Genomic DNA, 23,136 nt, shown 5'->3' with positions numbered 1-23,136 from the left:
TGGAATTCCTCATCTGCAATCACAATATATAACAAAATGTTCTTTTAAGTTGCAAGTTTTGGAGTCATTTCTTACTTAGCATTAAATACTCAGAACACCAGTCCTTCCATAAAACCCCAACTGTCATTCACGCTGCCTCACTGGCCTCTTCTTTCCCCAGGGATCCACTCACCAGCTCACTCATCAGCCCCCACCAGGTTCATCTAATTGCAGGGCCTCTCCATGCCTCCTCCCTTCTAGAAGATGTTTGATTTACTGGTGCCATTTACCACTGGGCTGCAAAGGTGTCTCTTTCACTATGAAACAACCAGATCTACATCCTCCTCTGCAAATCCCCTCTGATCTTCTAAGGGCTCTTACACCTTCAAATAAATGCAGCTCATTTATACTAAACACTTAAGGGTAGGCTAGAAATTGGGTTATCTGATTTCAAAATTCACTGATATGGTCATAGTAGGTATGGAAGATTGAAGGACAATGGGAATAGAGGGGGAAGCAACCTGGGGAGAGAGAAATGAGGCTGGATCCTGGGATGACAGCAGCAGACTTGGAAGGAAACAGTTTCAGGAGGCAGTGTTAAGGTCGAACCTGTAAGACTGAGGTGAGCAAACTTCAGCCTGCCTCAGAATGACCAGGAAACCATCTTAAAAATTCAGACTCTTAGGCTTAGACCAAGGATTCAATACACTTGAGAGGGACCCCAGTATATTTTAACAGCTTCCTGGTGATTCTGATACCAGAGCCACAGACCACTCTTTGAGAATCCCTACTTGAAGTCTTAGCACCCGATGAATAAGAAAGATGAGAAGCAACGATGAATCAGCACTGACTCTTAAGTCTCAAGACTGAGTAAATACACGACAGAAACAGGGAGAGCAGGAGGAGCTGGTTTAGAGAGAGGTGACTGTTTCCTGCCAGATAAAGTCAAGAGAGACCAGGCATCTGAAGAGGAGCAACTAATTGAAATAGAAAGTTTCAGAGGATAAACTGAACCCATCCCCTTCCTTCACCTACTTTGGAGCCAGCAGGATACTTGTATTTGGTCAGTTCTGAATCATGCGAGGGCCACTCCTGTGTCACAGGCTTGCGGGTGGCCAAGCCTGCCAGCGACAGGGTAGCAAAGTCCATCTGATGCCAGGCAGAAGCATTAGCAAGCTTCTCTGGCTATAGACGTGAAGGCACGTTCTCCAACCAGCTTGAACAGTGCCCACGGCCACGTGCCCATCTCCACGTGCCTGACTACAGCTCTCTCTGAAACAGTTCAGGCACAGAGGAGGGGGTGTGAGTTACCAGGCCTTCCAAAATTCCAATTCAAAGTTACAACTTAGAGGAAAAAAAAATTTTTTAAATAAGAAAAGGGGAAAAAAAAGTTTCGACTTGAATTGGCCAAGCTTCTTCTTCAGCATGTAATACATACCCCTGATCAATTTCCTTTCAGATTCACTAAGCCTGACTCCTTAGTCGCTGAAATTCACTAACAAAGTTTCCAAACACTATACGACCACCCTCAACTTAGCCTTGTCTTCTATTCAAAAGAAAGCCAACTAGCAAGACAGAGCCCTTAGGTTCTTGTGAGCCCTGGGTGGGGGAAACAAAGCAAAACAAAAAAGCTCCCTCATCTCATATCCATAATTGGAGTAGATAATCCTTTTGAATCGAAAAACCCTTCACATTTCCCAACAGCGTTCTGAAATAATTCCTCCTTAATAAACTCTTCTCCCTTCAAAGGAAAACTGAGGGTTCTTAAAAAAGACATGCAAAGATTCAGTTATGATGCGTTTGAGCCTTTTGCAAGAATGTGGTTAAGAACGTAGGAAACAATGTGATTTCTGAATATGTAAATTATACTTTAATTTACGATGCCAAGATACAAAGTTGGAGTGTCACAATGTTTACATATCTATTAGCCTTAATGATTATCATTATGTACTACTGAGTTAAAGCAAAAAAATTTTTTCCCTTCCTAGTGTTCTAAAAATAAATCTTCAAGTGTTGACAGACAATCCTAACACCCCTGGTCCCAAACCCACAGCAGAATAAAAATCATAATGGGCATAGTGGAGTCAGAACACTGACAATGATACATAACAGAGGGCTATGTGAAAGCTAAGTGAGGAAGAAAATCTATGTTACAACAGAACTGTGCTGGGTGTTCCCAGGTAACTCTAAACCAGTTGTTTCTAAAGTAGCTGACACCAAATAATTCAATTACGTTCTGTATGTTTTAATTTACAAAAAAGGAAACAGTAAAATAAAATCTAGATGGATTCCAATGCAAAATGGTTAAAAACCAGCAAAGTTTTGCTATATGACAGAAAAGGCTTGATTTACTGTTGTTCTTTACACATAATGAGAAGAGAATTTGATTTCTATAATGAAGCCCAATAAATTGCTACCATAACCAACTGACAAGTAGGAAAAACAAGCTGCAGAGCAATATGTAGAGTACACGTCATTTTTGTTAAAAGAGAGATTATATGTATTTATATAGGTATGTGAATTCATTGAAAAATACTGAATGGATAAGCAGATAGCAACCCAACATCTCTTTGTCCCATCGTCCTTACTGTGAGAAACAAGATTTTTTTTTCCCAAAGTGGTCATGTGACAACATTCTCAGCAATGAATGTGAAGCAGATTCTACTGGGCATGTTCTCCAGAAAAGCTACCGGTTTCCTAACAAAAAGGGCCAGACTCAGCTGCCATGCACCTGTTTCTGTTTTTCCTCCCCAAAATGCACACACGTTACCCAGAACTAGAGCAGCCATCTTGCCCCCTTCACAACACAAGTCGCAAACTAAGGATGGCGAGGCAGAAAGGGAGGAGCCTGGACCTTTGAACAGTTGTACTACCCCTAGACTCCTTGTTAGGAGGAAACAAATAAACTGATTTGTTAAATTTAGTCAATTACATGCAAACGAACACAGTCCTAACTGATCCATACACCAAACCAACAGCAGTGGTCGCCCTGAGAAGAAAGGTGGGTGGGCCAATGGGAGAAGAGGATAGGGAACACTAAGGCAGCTTTATCTCGTTAAATGTTTTCAAATAACAACGCTGTGTTATTTATGTCTTATTTAATTTAAAAATAGATGACAGATGGTGACCAGACTTACTGTGGTAATCATTTTGCAGTGTATAAAAATAACAAATCACTGCGTGGTACACCTGAAACACAGTATTACTGTAAGTCATTTATACTTCAATAGAAACAAATAAATAAAAAATACAGAATGATTCTGAGTCCATGAATAACAGGCACAAAGGAATAAGACAGCAACTATGGTTGCCTTACACGACAACCCTCTCCAAAGACGGAGATGCTCCCAAACACGCCTAAACTGTCCTGACCAACCCCTCTTAGAACACTCTTTCAGAGTCTTACAGAAACTTCTCTTGACTTGCATTTTCAACCCATTAGGCAGCCTCCTGGGGTAGCCAACTTCACAGGCTGTGGACCAGTAAACTTCACATGATTTTTCCAGTTAACTCATAAGCGTGGTACTCAGGCAGGAATCTTAAGCTGGAAAACAGATATGGTTCCACTTTCAGTTCTAGCACTCATCTGTCCTGGGACAGTCACCCAGCCCACGAAGTTTTCAGCATCCATATGGATGGAATACATAATTCTACCTCACTCATTCTCAGGGAGGTGCAGGTGAGAACCACAACACAGAAACAACGTGTCACTGGTGAAGCACTGTGGTGTGGAGGGGAAGGAGGAGGGCTCTGGAGGGAAACTGGTGCGATTCCAGCCCAGCTCCACCACCTGCTGGCTGTGCGATGTTGGGCCAGTCACTGAACGGGTCTAAGCCTCAGTGCAGATATGCGGGGAAAACAGCACAGATCTCCAGAACCCGGGAGAAAGTCAGATAATGGGCATAACTGCCATCAAAATGATTTCAAATCACTGAAATTAAAAATGGTTTTTATATACTACCACTGCTTTACTAATTTATCATTACCTATAGTAGAAGTACTTTGTAAAATATAAATTCATATACATACATGTAGCACACATACACACAGGTACCACAGTTACATGTTACTAGTTTTCCTTGCGTATTAAAGCTCCAGACAGGAAAAAAAAAAAAAAACACAAAAAGAGCACTTAGTTTTAGCACTAAATAGCTTTGGAAGCCAACATCATTTTCAAAAATAAAGAGAGGGAGGGGAAAAGCAGTATTAGCTGAAGAAATACAATATATGAAGCTCTGAGTCTAATCAAGAGAGGATGCAATGACTAGAGCATGCCAATTTATCTCCATCTCATTCCATCATCCAGTAATTCAAATCTGATTTCTGATGCTCCATCTGCTTAACAAACACCAACCACCACCATGAGACGCTGTCTCCGCGAGTGATGCTGCTTTTGTTACTGCTGTGGACTGTCAGATCCCCCTCACCTGATCAGTCAGCCTGGCATTATCTCCATCTCCTCAGGTGGAGCGTGGAGGCTGACACTGAAAGCCATTGAATTCGCGTACAAGGAACCAGGCTCGCTCATGTGAGCAAAATGCTTTGTGGGAATGCTTGGCATCCTTTGTATATGTACCATCCCCTCAAGTCTCACTGTTTGGATGGTCATCAACAACATGCTATCGTCCATCAGCTTTGGCAATTTTCTTTCTGTGGTTATGTCAGAAGGGAGTTAATAATACTATCAACCCAGCATACCTGCCATGTTAAGAAACACCATGAAGCAAAAAAAAAATCACTTCCGCCTTTTGCAACTGATGGGAAAAGGAAGGGACATTATCCTTTTATTTACCAATTAACTTTCCTTTTCCAACTGAATTGTATATAAAAATATTTGATGAGTTAACATGAATTGGGCGCTAGTCTAAGTGGTATGTGTGTATTTATCTGTGTGTATTAGTGTTTCACGGATACACATCCACACAGATGCAAGTGGATTTACTGAAGCAATCTTATGATGCAATACAACTGCTGTCCAATTTAAATGAGAAAACTAGTGCTCAGAGAGGTTAAGTAACCCTCTTAAGGTCACACAGCGAATCTGGAAGAGACCAGCACTTGTTGCCATGCAGGTCTGTCTGATTCCCAAGCCCAGGCTCTTCCCCACTGCACTACAAAATGACAAAGATGCTTCCAGTTATTTTTATCTTCCTTCTGGAACACCCCAGTCAAGGATCTCAAACTCACCTGGTTATACTGCAGGTTCAGGGGTGGTCAACATAAACGAGGGAAGCGGGCGATACAGAAGATGAAAATGCCTCATCTGCTGGGGGCAGCCAGCAGTCAGCTACAGCCAACTGTTACCAAGCAGAAAGAAGAACCCAATATTGCCCCATGTCTGCATTTACATGCAAGATCCTGTGATTTTTCAAACAATGTAACCAATTTTAAAAACACTTCATGAACATAATCTGGGCCACACAAAACACATTCATGAGCCTAATTTACTTGTGGGCTGCCGCTTTGAGACTTCTGCTTCAAACCATACCTTAATCACATTTGTGGTGGGGAAAAATACATCAAATCACCGGTTATAAATAACTGGTAATAGTCACACTTCATTGCAGATACCTATTTGGCATTTGCTTGATTCTGTATGAGTCTGAAAAAAACCTGACTTCTCTCCCCCTGAGATAGTTAACTAAACCTGTCTCTTCATTCATGTCTTCTTGCTGCAAAGTTTACCTCTGGTCAGGTAGACAATGACCTTGCTGGTTCTATTTATTATTTAACAGAACTCAGTCTCAAAATCCCTGTCATAATCCATAATAAAATAGAACAAAACTTAATCGGCTGTAAATGTACAGTAGTTAGCATTCGCCGCAAAATGCTAATACTGTTTCGAGAATGCCATTTCTCTTCCTGGCCTTTTGACCAAGTTGGCTAATGGACTGAGACTTGGGAAATAATGGAAATAACTTAGGCAGAAAACTTCCCAGCCATGTATCAACCTTGAATTGCACTGCATCCAAGCAGTGAAAGCCACACCAAGACAGCCCATCATGCAGCTTTGGCAAGAACCCACCAACCAGTGCCGACACCTGTAACTCTAACAAGAGGAATATCTGATGTCTCAGTTGCAAGTGTCCAATACCCACCACCCACCTTTGAGGCATTCCTAGCACCGGATTTTCTTAGAATACTACAAAATTAAAATTAAATGCCTAATACACGTGTAGAATGCTTGAATCCAATGACTGTAAAGAATTTTCTAAAAGAGAGTTCAAGTCCACAAGTCCTCATTTAGCACATAGGTCCCAGACCCAAAATGCTAATCGCGTATGCTACTCAATGGGCTATGACCCTGAAACTGATGAAGAGAAACCCAGAATTTATTTTCCAAAATCTTCGCCTTCAAATTCCTTCCTTTCTAAGAAGACATCTCACATATGGCATCTGGGACTGCAAAGGAGAGCGGCCACTGTGGCCAGCCACCTGTTAGCACTTTGTAATGTTAAGTACGCACCCCCTCCTCCCACAGCCCAGGAATTCCTCCCACCCGTCCTTACATCCAGAAAACCCAAGCACAGGACCGTACAGGAACATTTACACGGATTATCACCAATACCTTTTTGTTGTTTGTTTTGTTTTTGTTTTGGGACAGTGGACAGCTGGAGCAATCTAACTGCCCCCTACTAAGAGAACAAAGGATTCACCTGGGATGGGAGCTCACTGTAGAATATTCCACAACAACTGGAATCCTGGCCTGTTCATCCTTCACTCTCAGGGACTAACTTGGGAAAATCTTTCCCCTTTTTTATCCTGAAAAGCTGAATTGACAGGCTCTGGGAAATTTTACTTTAAGAGAAAACATCCTATTATAGTCAATATTCACTCACTGTGTTAATTTTTTTTAATCATATGGTGCCAGGTACCTGGTGAAACAATAACAAGATACCAGCGCCTGACTGTAGGAATTCTTGCCTCGAAAAGGAGACAGACACAAATCATGTTCGTACCCAACCACAAAGGCCACAAAAGATGTGCCTACCTGTGCAGTGGGAGCACTGACAGCACTGGCCTGGGGAGGGACACTAAGACTCCCCAGAAACCAAGCCACCTGTGACCTGTCATCTGACTCCCGCCTGGGGGAAACGCAGACTGACACGACAAATGCGAGCAATCAGATTCAGCTCATTGGACACCCGATGGGGGGGGGGATGAAAACGTCACTAATGGCCCCCAAATCGATCACATGTAAGCTCCACATCCCAGCATGACAACACGGTGCCACGCATTCCACACCCGCCCGCTGCAGCTCCCTGCCCTGCTGGCCTGAGGGGAAGCTCATCTTTCTTGGTACCTGAGGTCCTGATACAACGGCTTCCCATGCAACCATCACATCACTTCCCTGTGGGGAAACAGTTCTCTGACGAGGCCATGAGATGCCTGTGCTGAGAGCAGCCCTTCCCAGCTTGAGGGGCTCGTGAAGGGCAGGTAGGCTAAGATGCAGCAGTCAATGCTCACAGCAACTCCTCATCTTTTGGGGGCTGTGCTGGATCTACCAACTTCCCCTCGGGAACAGGTAACAGAAATGCATAAGGTGAAATGTTTAGGATCTCAAAGGAAGTCAGTTATATTAAACAATATGTAAATACCACTTACGACGTGTGTGTGTTTGTAGACATGAAACTGTTAGTAAAAAAAAAACAAAGGAGAGAGCAGCAAATGGATCATGTGACAGTCCTCACAAGGATGTTTATTTTCACCTTAGTTAACTTGTTTATTAACGTGCTCCTGAGGGCTTCCAAACCAGCACATATTACAGGATCTTCATAGAGATTCTGACTACTTTTGAGGAGAGCCTGAGCTGCAAACACACTCTAATAGTGACACACATCACTCTGCCTACCAGCCCTGCCATCTTTCGAGCCATGAGCATCGTGGACTGAGCAGGGTGCCCACTGTCAGGGGCTGGGGGGGTGAGTGGAATCACCTACTCACTCGGACTGGAACCACCGGAACAAACTGGCTTCTCAGCAACACTGAATCCCACTAGCCACACCTGCCCATCAACTCACCCACTACAGCCTCGTAACACCTCAGAGCCTGAAAGGCCCGGAGCAAAAGATCACTTAGCTGGAGGTTTCCCAGCTAAAATGAGTAAGGATACATTCTATAGAAAGAGTCAAGTTCACAGAGTATTTCCAGTCAGACGGTGGCTGCACTGCTGTATTCTTTGACTATGAAAATCTAGACCTGACACAGCATTGGAAGTCAAGACCCTTTTAAGCCAATTTATATTTTCTTCATCAGAAAGCTACCCACAAATGCTTCAAAAATGAGCTACACACAGTTGAAGGACATCTATCAGATCTAGGCAATTCTGGGTACCAAGATGAGCATAAAGACCTGTAAGAACCTGCCCCACCTCCAGTGAGCAGAGCTGCCCACTGCAAACTCATTTCATATCTGTGTGTGGCAGCTGTCGACACTGAGGCCAACAGGCTATACGCTTTGTTGCGGTCTATACAACTTAGTTATTGCCCCAGTCTGGAGGAAAAGCTGGTCTCCAGGCTTCCAGGCCAGTGTTCCTCTCACTGTTCAGAGATTCACAAATGTGATCTGTTTAAAATATTCTTATCTGAAAAGCTGTATTGTTTAAATTACTGCACACCTTTATTTTAAGTCACTGTCAGTCTGGCTTCTTAAAATGCCTAAGTCATGTAAAAATACATCTATGGTTTTATTATTTTCCAGTAGTCTCAGCAACTTCACCTAGGGAACAAGAGGAGAATTTATAATGAGCAATTTTTTTTTTACCTACTGAAGACGCATTAATGTACATCATAAACAGAAATTAAATCAAAATGGATCACAGACCTAAGTGTAAAGACTAAAATTAAAACACTTCAGAGAAAACAACCATTGTGACCTTGGGTTAGAAGCAAATACTTCTAAGACATCAAAAGTATATAGTACGTAAGAGAACAAATTGGTAAATGGGACTTCATCAAAACAAGAAACTTCTGCTTTTCGAAGGACACTGTTAAGAGGATAGACAGAAAATATTTGCGATTTTTTTATCTGATGAAGGAATTGTACCAAGAATATATAAAGAACTCTTGAAATTCGATATTAAGAAAACAACTCTACTTTTTAAAAAATGGGCAAATGATTTAAACAGACACTTCACCACAGATACACAGAAAAGCAAATGAAAAGATGTACAATGTCAATTTATCACTAGGGAAACGCAACCTAAAACCTCCATATGATACCACGCACCTACTGAAAGGCTAAAAGTAAAAATACAGATCATATCAAGTGCTGGCAAGAATGCGAAGGAACCAGGATGCTCAGACTCTGCTGGTGGGCGTGAGTTGGTACAACCACTTTGCAAAACAGTTTGACACTTCCTGGAAACTCAATCGGACGTCTACCATGTGAACCAGCCACTCAGCTCCCTAGGTGCTTCCTCAAGAGAAAGGAAAGCACATGTTCATATAAGCACTTGTAAGAAATGTTCCTAACACCTCTATCTGTAATGGCCAAAACTGGGAACGCCCCAACTTGTCCATTAGCAGGCGAATGGATAAACTGCGTGTGACAGACAACGGGCTGATTCAGCAATGAAAAGAAATGAGCTACACACAACACCGTGGGGATGAATCATTAAGTGACTACGCAAAAAGAAATCAAACAAAAAAGAGTATATCCCACATGATTTTACCTAAACACAATTCTATAAAATGCAGACTCGTCGGTAATGACAAAAAGATCAGTGGTTGCCTGGGGAGCTAAGGGCAAGAGGAGCTGATTACAAAGAGGCAGGAGGAAACTTTCAGGGGTGATGGCTATATTCATTCTCCTGATTGTAGACATGGTTCCTTGAGTGTATGTGTATGTTACAGCTCACCAACCTCTACTCTCTGAAATATGTGAAGTTTACCATATGTCAATTACACCTCAATAAAGCTGTTTAGAAAAACAAAATCAAAATCATGTATTTAGTTCCCAATGTCAGACCAAACTCTTCATCTGAACTATTTTGTTTTTTTTTTTTTTTGAAGTATAGTTTATTTACAATGTTGTGTTAGTCTCTGGTATACAGCAGAGTGATTCAGTTATACATATATATTCCTTTTCATGTTCTTTTTATTATAGATTATTATAAGATAGTGAATATAGTTCACTGTGCTTAATCGTAGAAGCTTGTTTTTTTAATCTGTTTTATATATAGTAGTCAGTATCCACAAATCCTGAACTTCCAATTTATCCCTACCCCCTACTCCCTGGCTCCGGTCGTTACAGAAACCTGAATCCCGTCGAGAGACCAAGCAACACTCGGAGGGCTGGAGAACCCAGGTTTATTTTGCCAGCGGACCCAGAGGTGTTAACACAACAAGCTCCGGAGCCCGTCTGTAGGTTTACACAGCCTTTTATAGGGTTTTAGGTTTCAATTAAGTTTGTACCATATGCAAATGAAGTGTTAGAAATGGACCAATCAGGAGTGAGCTTTTGGGAACCAATGGAACTTTAGGGGTAAGTTCCATTGTCCTAGAAGCAAGCCGTTTTACAGAAGTACAAAAGTGGGAAGGCAATGGCCCTGCCTGGGAGGTCTTGATGGTCCCTTTGTGGGTTTTGCCCCTTCACCGTAACCACTAGATCATCTTCAAATTAACCACAGTGAAATCTGTAGCTGTCTTCTCTTGCTCAAACCCCAGGGCAATGTAAGGACTTGGGAAGAATCAATGTACAGTTGTATGTGTATGTCTGAATTTATTCTAGTCACATTTTGCATGATCCCGTCTTTGTTTGTCTTCTAAGTTTGTTTTCTATGTCTCTGAGTCTGTTTCTGTTTTGTGAATAATGAACCATTTTATTTAAGCCTCGCAAAAAAAAAACAAAAACAAAAAAAAAACTCTTTGAGATAGAGGGTGCTGTCATGCCAGTTTCCAGGAAAAAGAAACTGAGGCTCAGAGAGACTGAGTAACTTTGTTATTCAATAACGCACATCGCTAGGACTTTACAGAGCCAAGGCACACTTTCATTTCATGTTAAGCAAATGCTTCCAAAGCACTTGACAATTTTTGAAGATAACTTAAACAGCTCCCAGACAAATATATTTACATGATTTATTTGCTTAGCAAATCTCTTGTCATAGACAGCACGTGGGTAAATGTTAACCTTATCATTTCAGGATCATCACAAATACTAAAATTAACAGGGTTCAGTTTAAGGTTTCAGTGACTGAGAGACACAACCCAGGTTCTGATGTGTCACATGCCCAAGACTCACCAAGTCAGGCTCACTGGAAAACAAATTCAAGATCAGAACAACATACAGCAGAAGAGACAGACTCAGAACCTTCTTGTTCCCATCCAGAGAGATCAAACACCAGCATTTTTCTTCCAAAGATACACACACACAAGGTAACTAAGATGCTGGGCTAGCCATTCTGTGGATGTTCCAAATTTCTTGGTGTACACTGACTAGAAAACTATTAAGCATTGATTGCTGCCGTCTCACTTTACATATGGTCATGATTTCATATCGAACATGACTGACCAGCAACAGCTCAAACACATGGACTATCCCCAGTTAGAAATCGCTGGCCACCACTGGTCGACGCTTAATCTGGAAGTCTTTAAGACGACTGTGGGACATCTGGGCGGGGAGGGGAGCGGGGCAGAGAATACAGCAACACATTCACCTCCCTGGCTCAAATCCGACCAGGCTTTCAGTGCTCCTCTTGCAAGAAATGACTTCCACCAGGCCTTGCAAATGCTTTCCAAATAGCAAAGTTTATGACTGTTTGATTTGGGGGGAAAAAAGACACACACCTTCACTTTGTGCCAAGTTCAAGCCATTCAAGTCCCCTCCCACCCCTGGATTGCTGGTATGTATTTCCAGCCCTTTAGCAGGGAGTTATGCAAAGTCAGCAACAAAGGACAGAAAAATGACCCACTGGTGACTGCATTCATTTATGTTATTGTGTGCCCTTGTTATTTTTTTTCCCTGAAACAAAGTTCTCTGTAGTGTCCCTTTTTGGCTCCTCCATTACCCTCTCCACCACAGTAAGAAACAGAATGAGAGCCCAGTCCAAAATGTTGCCATTTTCAGGCCCCCCTCACCCTGTTTAAATTGTTTATAGTTTTTATGTGATTTCCGACATTCCCCAAAACATACGCACTAATAGGACACGGCAAAGGAGAGGAAAGGTTTTTAACTATTGCACACAGCCTTCTCAGAATTAATTAACCCATTTCAACGGGGCTTTGAATGTCCTTTCAGTACTGTTATTTCTGGTGGGCTAGTCTAAGAGCACTCTATGCTCTCAGACAATTCAAGTATCCAAGCTACACCTGGAAAAAAGCCAAACCTCGCTTCCCTTCCCACCCTGTCTCTACCCGTCCTGATTCCCTTTACCAATGATTTTACTTTCCTTATATGAGACAAAAGATTCTGATTTCCTTGGGTAGTGATGACATACAGTTACGAGATACTGACCCCTGGCATTTTAAACCCCAAATTGCAGGCTGTGTTTCGATAAGCTGAAGTGCACGGCTTGAAATAACAAAGAGGAACTTTCTTCTTGAGGGTAAGGAGAATCTTTTTTCAGACTACCCAGAGAATTTGTCAAAAGTCTCTTCTGCCTCAAAGACTCAAAAAGGGGCAGGAGGAAGAGCCTGCTGTGCCGTGTAGGGTGGCCCACAAGCTCACTTAAGCAACTGGAGTTCCTTATTCCCTGTCACTGAAACAACCCTTCCTCCCCACGAAAAAAAATGTGAAGCATGCTCATTTGTCAGATGTTTCATAAAGCTGACCTTGCCGGTGGCTCTGGGACTTGAACTTGCAACCGAGGAGATGAGAAGTCAAATATTAACACCTCATATAATCTGTTCCTTTCCCTTATAAAACACCGAGATTACGATGAGCCCATCAGGATGGCACTGGGGAAATACAGCGAAGGGTACGAAGGAGGTCAGTGGAATTCCTCATGCTACAAGCTCTTAGCATCCAGTAATAGCCACGCCAGTGCAAAATGACTAAGTGCATTCACAGTCCCCCCCAAGGAAGTGGCAATGGAGGTCTCTGTCACAGGGAGAAGACAGGCCTCTCCTCACCCTAGTCATGGTGCAATGAGACTGAAAGGGAAACTCATCGCCACTGGGATCAAACTGGAGCTTGACAAGAGCTACAGCCAAATGTCTGATTCTTTTCTCTTCTGAATCAGTGGCTCTGATATTTATCAGGCAACTATTAAATAATACAGTTGCCCGGGCTCTATATTGCAGGATTCAGAATGAACGTAGCTGTGGTGGGGCCTCCACGTGTTTTAGTGTAAAAGCTCCCCAGAGAGAGAACCAAGTAAGCATCATCACAGAGATGCCTTCTTCACTACCAAAACACAGGCTTTCTGACCATTCCATAATTCTTTTCTTGTTTATAGAGGATACATGCACCCCAATATTCATAGCAGCACACTATACAATAGCCAAGACATACATGGAAACAACCTAAATATCCATCAACAGATGACTAGATAAAGAAGTTGTTGTGGTATATTGTACAATGGAATACTACTCAGCCATAAAAAGAATAAAACAATGCCACTTGCAGCAACATGGATGGACCTGGAGGTCATCATTCTAAGTAAGGAACAAAGAGAAAGAAAAATATCGTAAGTTATCACTCATATGTGGAATCTAAAAAAAAAAGGAAAAAGAAAAAAGAGGACACTAACGAACTCATCTACAAAACAGACAAGGCTCGCAGACATAGTAAACAATCTTATGGTTACTGGGGGAAAGGTGGTAGGAAGGGATAAATTTGGGAGTTAGAGATTTGCAAATGTTAACCACTACTATAAAAGTATATAAAAAACAAATTTCTGCTGATAGCACAGGGAACCATATTCACTATCTTATAACAACCTTTAATGAAAAATATGAAAACGAATATATGTATACATATGCATGACTGGGACATTACGCTGTACACCAGAAGTTGACACACTGTAACTGACTATACTCAATTAAAAAAATAACAAAATTTTTAAAAATAGAGGATATTGCTATGGAGTTGCCTATACAGAAATATATCCATACAGTTAAAGAAGGAACCATTCATGGAGGGGGCGAGACAGGAATGCAGGACAGTTACAGAAAAAAACATATTAAAATTGTATCATTGGATTTCACTCCAGTAGGTAAATGCCCATTATTGGTCAAAATAAGCTTCCAGGGAGTAACTGTAAGACTTACTGGCTGAAGCTATCACTCACACTGCACTTCTCTCTCCCTAAATCTATGCTCTTGCAAAGAACTATCATACAGGCCATTCATCAGGAAACAGAACTGTCTTCCACACCCTTTACGAGAGTTACCAACCCCACTGACCCAGCACTTTCCCTAAGTTTAGAAATAGTCATTAAGGAAAAAATAAAGAAATAAAAAGAACTAAAACTAAAAACATAAAAAGAAATTAAGCGAAGTAAAGGGAGATAAAACATTGTGTCCTAGGAATAATCCATGAAAACACAAATAACTCATAATTCTCATCTTTCAGAAAGTAATATTAAGATGCAATTTGTTACAGATTGCACTGGCCTGTGGCTGCACGGAGCTACTGACTGCTGGAAATGTGTCTTGGGCCACAGATTGAAATGATCATGTTTGGATACATTAGATTAAATAAAATATATTACTAAAATTAACTTCACGTGTTTCTCTTTACTTTTTAAATGTGGTTGTAGAACATTTAAAATTACACGTGTGGCCCTCGTGTTTCCACTGTACAAACGGCTGCTTTAGGCTAGAATCCTGCTTCTTGCTATTCAGTTCTTCTAAGCCTTGCCTGCCCCCTAGTGTCAGACGTCTGGCAGTGCAGACAAAATATTCTTCAAATCCATCTGCATCTCTTTCAAAGAAATGGAAGTTTCTTATGGAAAATTAGGGCTAAAATAGTCATTCCAATGAAAATCATCTGCAGGGTTCCTATAAAATTTCAGCCATTATAGGGGACAGAAACATGGGCCCCAAGGGAGGTGCAACAGTTACTCTTCAAACGATTTAACCAAAGTTAAAAACAACACAAGGCACCAAAGCACACAAGCACAACATTCACATTCTGCAATATCATTTATAACAGAGAAAACAGAAAACCTAAATTTCCATAAATTTAAACATTACAGAACCTCTGTAAAATGGAATATACTCTGGGATATACTCTCACAAACATGGAAAACGAACATGGTTACCAAAGGGGAAAGCAGGGCAAGGGTTGGGGGGATAAATTGGGAGTTTGGGATTAGCAGATACACACTACTGTATATAAGACAGACAACAAGGACCTACTGTAGAGCACAGGGAACTATATTCAATAGTTTGTAATAACCCACAATGGACAAGTATCTGAAAAAGAATACATATATGTATAACTGAGTCACTGTGCTGTATACCAAGTAACACATTATAAATTAACCGTACTTCAAGTAATACAACTGTATAGTCAGTTCAAAAAATAAAAAAATAAAATGAACAACAAGGTCCTACTCTGTAGCACAGGGAACTATATTTAATATCTTGTAATAAACTATAATGGAAAATAATATGTGTTAAAAAATGATATACACTCAGTAGAAGCCAGTTTTCAATAAAGATGACTAACATTTATTGGACACTTTACTACGCAAACGCAAGTCTTCACATTTTCCAGACGTTAACCTGATTCCTCATTATGACTTATGAGGATGACTTTTACGTTGATTATCCCCACTTTACAGAAGAAGAGACTGAGTTCCCACGGTGGTTTGGTCAACAGCCCAAGCATGAAAGGAGAACAGAAGCTAACTTGAAGTTCCTGCTGCTTCCTGGGCAGTGCCAACTAAACCCTTCACCACTGACCCAGGGTTCTCAGCATCCAGGAAACTGACAGGCTAACCTGCCAGCTTACAAGCTGGGTGAAATCTCAGCCCCGTCACACTTCTTGACACCAGCTCCAGATCAGTGAGGTGTCCTCCTCGACAGGAGACCTACCTGCGCGCAGCAGGTAAGAGGGCTCTCAGTACCCCCGGGTCACTCCGTCCCCAGGATGGTGAAACCTCATTTGTCAGAAAATTTTCTTTTCTTAAGGTTGAGCTGAAACCCCAGTCTTCCTAAAGAAACTCTCTTCATTACAGTCAGCTTTTCAGAACAATGAAAACAAGTTTTTTTCCCTTGTACACGATAAATCTTCAAATTTTAAGCCACTGATCCTATCTCCCTACACATAGGGAGCTATGGAGTCCTCAATCACTCCTTGAAAGTTTCCAGACTCTCCCTCATTCTGGAGGTCTCTAAATGTGAAAATAGCTACCATTTTTTAAGAGTTTACTATGTACTAATCCCTTCACCTACTTTCTTATCTAGTCATTCTAACAACCCCATAAGGTAGGCACATACATCATTCCATTTTTACAGAGAATGAAACAGGTTCAGAGAGGTTAAGTAGCCTGAACAAGGTCACACAGCCAGAATGTGGCAGAACCAGGATTATGTTTGACTCCAGATTCCTTACGCTCCACTGTCTCATTTTAAGTTGTGCTCACATTTCTCAGGGCCTTAAAACCTGGATGGAATATATTAAATAGGAGGCTTTGCACCTAAACAGAGCATATTAAATAGTAGCTAGGCACCATAGCATTTGCTGGAATTAAAACAACCCAAACAAGGTCATCCTTAAAGTCCTCTGGTGAAATGGAACTATTAAAATGAACTTGTAGACCAGCAGCACCTGAGTTGTCCAACTCTCCCAGCTACTTCAGAAGAGGAGCCATGATTCTGACTTCAAAGGGGAAAATCTAAATTTCTGAAGTGTCCAAATAGTCTCAGGGATAAATCTCCAGGATGGAGGGTGTTTTGTGTCTCAGACTCAACCTGTGGACTCAGGATGAGACTTTCACAAAGATCCCAAAATGATTATTTTTTTAATTGAAAGTAGACTTTTTAAAATTGAAATATAGTCACTTTACAATATTGTGTCAGTTTCTGATGTACAGCATAATGTTTCAGTCATACATATACATACATATCTTCCTTTTAATATTCTTTTATAATATTATAATTTACTACAAGATATTGAATAGAGTTCCCTGTGCTATACATAAGAAACTTGGTTATCTCTAAACAATTAATTTCACATGACTCTATAGTTTCTGAAACTGTCAGCATCTTTCCGCGGCGTTACATTTGCTGCCCTCTTGTGGGGGGAAATGATGCTGCATGCAGGGGGAAAGAAAATCATGCGGGAAAGGAACAAATTGCTAGTTGGAGAAATAAGAGTTAACGCAGGCTTCCTTTTAAAAGAAACTAAGCTACTGATTGCCCCCTGCACCTTTTCTATGGTTTTAGCCCATGTGGTCTCGTACTCAATCATTATGTCAGGTAGAATTTTAGAAACAACAAAGATGACCTTTGTGCTTTCTAATTCTTTAAAAATACTACCTCTGGACTCGTGGAAGTTTATCAGTGCCATTTGCCTTGATTCCCACCACCAACCCTGTGAAAATGAGGTGCGTTTTTATTGTTTTGATTTTTAACGCTTGAACCAAAATGAAACTTCATTCCACACCCCAGTTGCCCAAATTAGGGGCTGCTGAGTCCCACCTTCTCCCCTGTCTTTGTCTTAAAGGGATGAGTGGAGATGGGATTGTCAAATATCTCCTTGTTTAGACACAATCATCAATCAGCCACTCTCACCTGAGCCATTAAAAGCATCCAATAAACTTGTGACTACAGGTTTCCTAGGGCCACGGTCTCTTTAATTGGCCAGGCACGAACCACAAAGCTCTTGGGACAGGTGTCAGGAGTCCTTCTGGACACTGTACACGAGCTCCTGCAGTTAACTCTTCTGCAGCTTGCTCCCGTCTCAAGCTGTCTCAGATACACCCAAAAATCCCGCCAGTTTCTCAAGTCTGACCCTTGACTTTTTCACCAGCTGAGCGCAATTCGGGAAGAAACTCCACACGCTTCAGGCTCATTAGAAAACTTTACAACAACCACAACCACAACCACACCCACGCCCCCTACCACACAGCCCCGCTAGAACCGGGGGACCCGGCAAAGAAAAAGCAGTAAGTAGCAGGGAAATAACGGTCAACATACTCAGGTGTTCTCAATTTACAATGAGCTTTCGCAGAACAAGTAACCAACAGAGCCAAGAGAAAAAATGAATAAAGGATAAGACAGTGCAATGGAAAAAAAAAAAAAATACAAATACTCCCCCAGCACATTAAGTCTTTAGTCAAAAAGGGATGCAAGTCAAAACAATCCAACAGCCTTTTTCATGACCAGATTTGCAAAACATCAAGACCTGAGCTCACCCAGAGCTGATAAGGGTGCGCGGAAAGGGCCACTATCACCACGCTACTACTGTTGGCGGAAATACAAGTTAGTACTAAAAGTTGTGAAAGGCATTTTGCGCAACTAAAACCTTAAACGTTGTGCCAGAGGCTGCCGGACACTCACCAAAAACCACCGTCGTCCGCCTCCTCCTCGACCTGGGCCCGCAGGTAGGGTGCGCTTCCCAGCAGCCTCTGCGCTTAGGTGGGGGCGGGGCCTAGGCTCCAGCCAATGGCAGGACAGCTCAAGCGATGCCGTCAGCACCCCGCCCTGATCATCAGCGCCTCCCAGGTGTGCCCTCCCTGCCCACTGCCCTCCTGCTGGCTGGAACGGAGACCACTCCAGAACAGCCTTCAGGGCCGCGGGTGGAAAAGACAGGGCTTCCCTCCACTGAGGGCCCTAAAAGACAGTAGTGCAGCAGGTCTAGCTGACGTATTTACCCACCTAGCACTCAGAGACGCTACAAACCCACCCCCACCTAGCGCAGAGGCAAAAGGTACCGGCAGACCTCAGAGATTTTGTGACTTTGGTTCCAGATCAGCACAATAAAGCAAATAACGAGATAAAACAAGACACATTAATTTTTTGGTTTCCCAGTGCATATAAAAGTTATGTTTACACTATACTGTGTGGTTTATTAAGTAAGCGATAGCATCATGTCTAAAAAAAAAAAAAAAAGCAATGTACATACCTTAATCTTAAAGTACCTTATTGCTATAAATGCTAACCAACATCTGTGGCTTCAGCGAGTCATAATCTTTTTTTGCAATAGTCACATCAAAGATCCTGGATCACAGATCATCCTAGCAAACACAGTAATAAAGGAAAAGTTTGCAATATCGCAAGAATTACCCATATGTGACACAGAGACATGAAGTAAACAAATGCTGTTGGAAAAAAAATGGGAACAATAGACTTGCTCTATGCAGGGTTGCCACAAACCTTTGATTTGTAAAGAAAGCAGTATCTGGGCTGCACAGTCAAGCAGCCAAGTGCAGTAAAAGGAGGCATGCCTGTACCTCTGCAAAGATGGCTCGGCAGGCAGCCGCAGCCCCAGTAAGAGGACAGAGTCCCCTGTGGGCAGGAGCCCGTCCTGGTTGCTTTGGTGGCTGTTAAGATGAGAGGGGAGAGGGACTTAAATTCCAAAAATGAAAGCAGGAAGAATCCCCCCAAATTTCAAAGAGAAACCAAAAACCAAGTACCTGAGAATCCAAATAAAATCATCTAAAAATTCTAGCATGAGCTTCTCATTTATTTATCCAGACCTGCCCAGGCTGCGCTTGGACATCTCACCCTCCTTGTTGCTGTCGGGTTTTTGCTTATATGGAAGATACTGCCTTTCTGGTGTACACAATTCTAATCTTAATTGAGATTTAGTTCCACCTTTTCCTAATTTAAAGGGTTATGGGATGAAATGAGGATTGCCACAAAGATTAAAAATCGAAGGTTCAGTCGTGTCCTCTGTTTCCTTCAAACGTTGATCACTTTCCAGCACAACCCCTCCAACCCAGGTCCTGGAAACCTGGAATTATACTGGTCATAAACAGCACCACTGAATTGCTTGTCATCTTTGCTAGCCTGACTCTATGAGCATCCAAGAAAGGAGACATGTATGAAACAGATAAGACTAATGACTTCAGACACTTCATCCTCGAGAAAAAGCTCATCAAAAGTTACGCAGCACTATGATCAGCTAGCCCTGGGCACTTCTGCAGCAGCCAAAAGGCATCGATTTTATGCTGATTCATTAAAGTTTCAATGATTATTTCTCCTGTCTTCTTGAAACTGTCATTTGAGGACGGAAAACTGAGTTGTGAGAGAGTTTAAAAACTCAAGCCTAAAATCATGTCTTAACTTTAAATTATCAGAATAACTGAGTGGAAAGCCTGACCTGCTGTGTATCTGAGGGTAAGGATGCCTAATGAATTTCTCTGCATACTTTCTTGGAGAGAGACTTGACAATTCTGACACATACATGGCTTAGGGCTCAAGCGTCACTCTTTCACTGTAAAGTCAAAACATGCCTGGCACTGCCCTGCTCCAATTACCCAAGCAGAGACAGTAAGTTAATTGTTTGGCTACAGGTCCACCCACAAATATGAATTATTCAAGAAAACACAATTCACCGGGGATTTTCCAAGTCTGTGTCACTTTAAATGTAGATATAACAAGGAAAAGGGAAGAGAAACACACACACACACACACACACACGCGCGCTTAACTAATTAGTTTAATCTTTCTTTAGAAATGAGCAAGGTACTGACATGGGTCTGACTAGAAATTATCAGAATGATTCTCTCAAACTTTGACACACTCCATTTTCAGCCCTGTGCAAAAGTTACCACTGCTTATTTCTTCTTTTTCAATCATTCACTACGTTACGGGTTTTAAGTTAGCTGAAAGCTCCCTTCACTATAGCCCTGTAAGTGTTCGTTTACGTTTATCAATAAAGATGTTCTGCCTTCAAAGGTAGCTGGAGTATATATACACAGCGGTTTTCCAGAATTCCTTGAGAAAAATTAGTACCAAAAAAAAAAAAAAAGTGTATTCAGGAAAGGAAAAGGAAAAAGGGAAATGTGGAGAACATCTTTAAAAAAAAAAAGATGTCCAGGAACAACACTCTGTAAACACCAACCTGTTCAACTGCATTTAAACTCTGCTGTATTTCATGCCTCCCCTGGTTGTTTACACACCATCAAAGCTCGTGTCAATTACCTGCGTCTAAAACATGGGCTCTGCCGTTTGATTCAAGGGTTTTAATTCATTGATCTCAGCAACGCATAATGAGCTTAAAGGGTTTACCTGCATGTCCCCGGAGGTGCTGGCTGGAGGCGGACATCAGCTTACAGCACACCATTAACACGTAGGCCAGAAAGAGCCAGTGCTGACAGCAAAACCGACCGAGCACAGACTCTCATCCTGGAGAGAAAGCAGGACGCAAGGCAGTGAGGGCTGAGTGGCGCGGGGCTCTTCTGCAAACAGGATCCTGAGAAGGTGGGGGACAACAGTGGGAGATGCTGGGCAGCGGACTTCTTTTCCCCTCAAGGACACTGAAGGCCAATCAAACCCTATCTGCACTGGGCATTAGCTCAATTTTCAATAAAAACCTTTTATACTTTAAAGTTTTCCAAGTTAGCTACATACCTTGTGAGAAGGCTGTTTATAAATCCCTAGAGTGTAGCCTGAGTCACCCTGGTAACACATCGGGGTTATATACTATTTTATGTCATGAAATTTTAAAAGCTACACACAAAGAGCTGGATTCAAATAAAAGGTACATGGTTTCTGCATCTGGTTTCTCTGACTGGATATTAATGCCCTCTGGCCTGGAAGACTGAGCTAATAATTTTTAATCCAATCTCAAAGTTTGCTGGAAATATGGGCCAGTACAGGTGAATATAAAATAAACTTAACTTCATATGGATGCCAAGAGATAAATGGATAAAGAAGATGTGAGTGAGATAGATAGATAGATAGATAGATAGATAGATAGATAGATAGATATAATGAAATATTATGCAGCAATGAAAAAGGAAATTCTATCATATGCAAAAAATTTGGATGGACCTTGAGGGCATTATTACCAAGTAAAGTAAGTCAGACAGACAACGACAAATACTATATGGTCTCATTTATATATAGAATCGAATAAAGACAAACTCAGAGAAACAGATAGTAAGTAGCATGGTGGTTACCAAGGGTTGGGAGTGGGGGAAATGGGGAGATACTGGTCAAAGGTCAAATCTTCCAGCTATATGATGAACAAGTCTTGGCAGGTAATGTACAGCATGGTGATTGTAGTTAAAAATCCTGTACCATATACTTGAAAGTTGCTAAGAAAGTAGATCTTAAATGTTGTCACCACAAAAAAGAAATAAGAACTCCATGGTATGAAGGTGGTAGCTGACACTATGGTGCTAATCATTTTGCAATTTATAAACATCCCAAATCAACACATTGTACATCTTAAACATATACTATGCTATGTGCCAACTTTATCTCAATGAAGCTGGGAGAATAAACAAACTTAACTTCATATGAATGGACATTCCCCTTCTCTGTGGTCCCAAGTTGGGGTGAGGAGCCAGCCTTTGTACTTACATTTTGCTAAGTAATTGGATGTAAGGGGTAATCTTAGACAAGGTAGCTCTTTGAATTGAGGACAATTCAAAGAAGCCGCAGGCCATCTTCCGCAGTACTTCCAACAGCTGAGGAGACACATCATTCCTGAAGGGGGTTCTAGACAGTGCATCATAGTGTCCACTACTGTCCATCTTCAGAAGGAAGATTCCAGGGCATATGCAAACTTTACTTCGTGGGGCTGTGGGCATCAGCCTCAAGAGAAGACCCAGTCCTCTGAGGGACAGAAGTCCAGGTCATGCTCATTAAAATGTCATGGGAAGAGGTCTCAAATATGAACCCTGTCCCAGTCTGGGCCTGTTTTGCCCTCAGGCCCATCCGTTCCCCTTCCCCTGGTGCCTCCTGCACGCTGCATTTTCCGCAGTCCTGAATCACCTGGCTCCTGACTGCCTGGGTTTAACCAACAGGAGACACTGGCTGAAGCCTGGAGGGTGGAAGGGAAAGGCTGGGCTATTTCTTCCCACCTTCCTGGTCTTGGCAGGATCGATGGAGTAGCCGTGTGTCTCCCGTAGTGTCAGTTCCTACCAGAAGGGCCCACTGTGGCTCCAGCTCCCACTGAAGGTCCCTTCCCCCAGGCACCGGCACGCAGGGCTGCCTTCCGGGGTCCCAGCTGCCTCAGGATGCTAGCAGCTTCCTGCTGTTGCTCATCTCTGGGCCACCTCCACGTCCTCCGTGTTATTTCTCTGACTCT

General features: G+C 42.0%; 1 protein-coding gene across 1 annotated transcript in view; it reads right to left on the bottom strand.

Annotated features, from left to right (window-relative positions):
• Positions 1-23,136, bottom strand: part of TAFA4 (TAFA chemokine like family member 4) — a 146,219-nt gene that overhangs the window by 81,909 nt on the left and 41,174 nt on the right. Inside the window, 2 exon segments of the mRNA XM_032458112.1 lie at positions 21,108-21,189; positions 21,191-21,224. Of these exon segments, the coding sequence (XP_032314003.1) occupies positions 21,108-21,189; positions 21,191-21,224 (116 nt within the window).

Source organism: Camelus ferus, chromosome 17 (genome assembly GCF_009834535.1).
Source record: "Camelus ferus isolate YT-003-E chromosome 17, BCGSAC_Cfer_1.0, whole genome shotgun sequence".
NCBI classification, from domain to species: Eukaryota; Metazoa; Chordata; class Mammalia; order Artiodactyla; family Camelidae; genus Camelus; species Camelus ferus.
The sequence above is the reverse complement of the archived record's forward strand: the minus strand, read 5'-3'. Positions and strand labels throughout refer to the sequence as shown.